The sequence below is a fragment of the Pundamilia nyererei genome, unplaced genomic scaffold, assembly GCF_000239375.1.
Source record: "Pundamilia nyererei isolate P.nyererei 1_Seehausen unplaced genomic scaffold, PunNye1.0 scaffold00072, whole genome shotgun sequence".
NCBI classification, from domain to species: Eukaryota; Metazoa; Chordata; class Actinopteri; order Cichliformes; family Cichlidae; genus Pundamilia; species Pundamilia nyererei.
The window spans coordinates 538,344-540,179 of NW_005187473.1; the positions used below are offsets into that span (position 1 = coordinate 538,344).

The window sequence follows — 1,836 nt, forward strand, 5'->3', positions numbered from 1 at the left end:
TTGCATTGCTACACAGATGATACCCAGCTTGATCTGTGAAACCTTATTAAAAGAATAATTAAATTACAAGCGTATGTTAAAGACATAAAACCCTGGCTCACCTGTATTTTCTTCTAAATTCAGATAAAATTGAGGATACTGTATTTGGCCCCAAATATTTTAAAAACATGATATCCAACCAGAATTTTACTCTGGATGGCTTCTTCTAAAAGAACATAACAGGTAAGAGTACAAACGGGGATTAGAAAGAGATCAGGTTTCCCCCATATTACCTTTTCTTCATTGGCTCCAAGAAAAATCCACAATTACATTTAAAATCATGTCAATAATCAGGCCCCACCATATCTTAACAGCCTAAGTCCAAGTACCATAGTGTCCAAACAGAGCACTTTGCTCTCAGACTGCAAGCTCACTTGCGGTTCCTAGAGTTTCTAAAAGTACAAAGGGAAGCAGGCACCTGTCCTGTGGACCCAGTCTGTGGAAGACACCCTTTATTTTAAAAATTAGACTCAATCCATTCGTTTTTTAATAAAGCGCACAGTTAGGGCTAGATCAGGTGACCCTGAAGGCTTGCCTTAGTTATGCTGCTACAGGCTCAGACTGCTGGGGGCTAGCTATCAGTCTAGACTCATAATAAATGTAGTGAGACCTTTGAAGGAATCCATTAGGTGGGCTATCACAGATTACTGTCACTAGTTTCACACTGAATAAAAAGTAAAATCACAACCTTCTCCTGACGTACGATGTTAAATAATGTTTAGAAAAGAATTTCTGCAGAACCGACACACATGGTAAGGTTGACCTTTTCCTTATAAAATCTCAGAAATTCATGATCTGACCCTATCAGACATTTGTATTAACCTGCCAGTCATTGCGATTTAATATCTGGCAACAGAGTCACAGTATGGCTGTCACTTACTTTTATCTCCCACCTGTAGTGTCACATTTCTGTTAAACAGGATGTTGTTTCTCCAACCACAGCTAGAGCCAAATGGGGAGAAAGGATCTGGAAAACACAGATGCACAGACTTAGATTTTCAGCTGTAATTTGTCCTGATCCAAACAATATCATCTCTGTCTCCTCACCAGTGGAGCTCTGGGTGAATCCCAGTGTGTGGTTCCTCTCCTGTAGTATCAGGCCGAGGGCTGCCTGACAGATTGTTGCCCCAGAAGGTGCTTTCGGAGTGGGGAAGAGCTCAGCGTAGTGCTGGGGGATGAAGCTGGTGCTCACATTTCCAGCCTCGAACTCTGGGTGGCCCGAAAGATTCAGCAGGAAATCTATGTTGGTGTTTAGTCCTACTATCTGAGGGCACAGACGAACAGACAGGACGCAAAAACATCATTTTCAAGTGTTCGGCACCAATTTTTGAAGCTCGCACATACAGTGGCTATATGAAAAAAATTTAAATCCTGTGCTCATTAAAAATTAAAAAAAATTAAAAAAATCAGCAGCACGACATGCAAAGCATCATTTAAGAGTGTGCATTTGTATCTTACATTGTACTGTCGTAAACAATACCGCAGCTTTTTTAAGGCAGCAGATCGGTCCTCTCCCCACACCACCAACTTGGCAATCATTGGGTCATAATGTGCCGAGACCTCGTCCCCTGAAACCAAACACAGATAAAAAGCTCCCACCATTTAACTTTATTAGTGCCTTACTGCAACAGATTCCCATTTCTGATGCTGTGGGCCAGTAATATGTGGGGCTCAGCAGTGAGGAGCTCCAGGACAGAGCTAAAGCTTTGGCACCACACTTGAGAGAACTGAGCAATCCACCATCGTTAGGACAACATCTACCCTTAGCATAGAAACTAATACCCTAAAAAAGAAAAA

The 1,836-nt window shown here is 41.7% G+C and overlaps 1 protein-coding gene across 1 annotated transcript in view; it reads right to left on the reverse strand.

Moving 5' to 3' along the window:
* The window catches only part of mccc1 (methylcrotonyl-CoA carboxylase subunit), a 13,594-nt gene that overhangs the window by 6,240 nt on the left and 5,518 nt on the right, over window positions 1-1,836 (reverse strand). The window contains exons 8-10 of the mRNA XM_005737017.1: window positions 1,498-1,631; window positions 1,087-1,303; window positions 920-1,006 (exon numbers count right to left, since the gene is read on the reverse strand). Of these exons, the coding sequence (XP_005737074.1) occupies window positions 920-1,006; window positions 1,087-1,303; window positions 1,498-1,631 (438 nt within the window). The remainder of the gene's footprint in view (window positions 1-919; window positions 1,007-1,086; window positions 1,304-1,497; window positions 1,632-1,836) is intronic.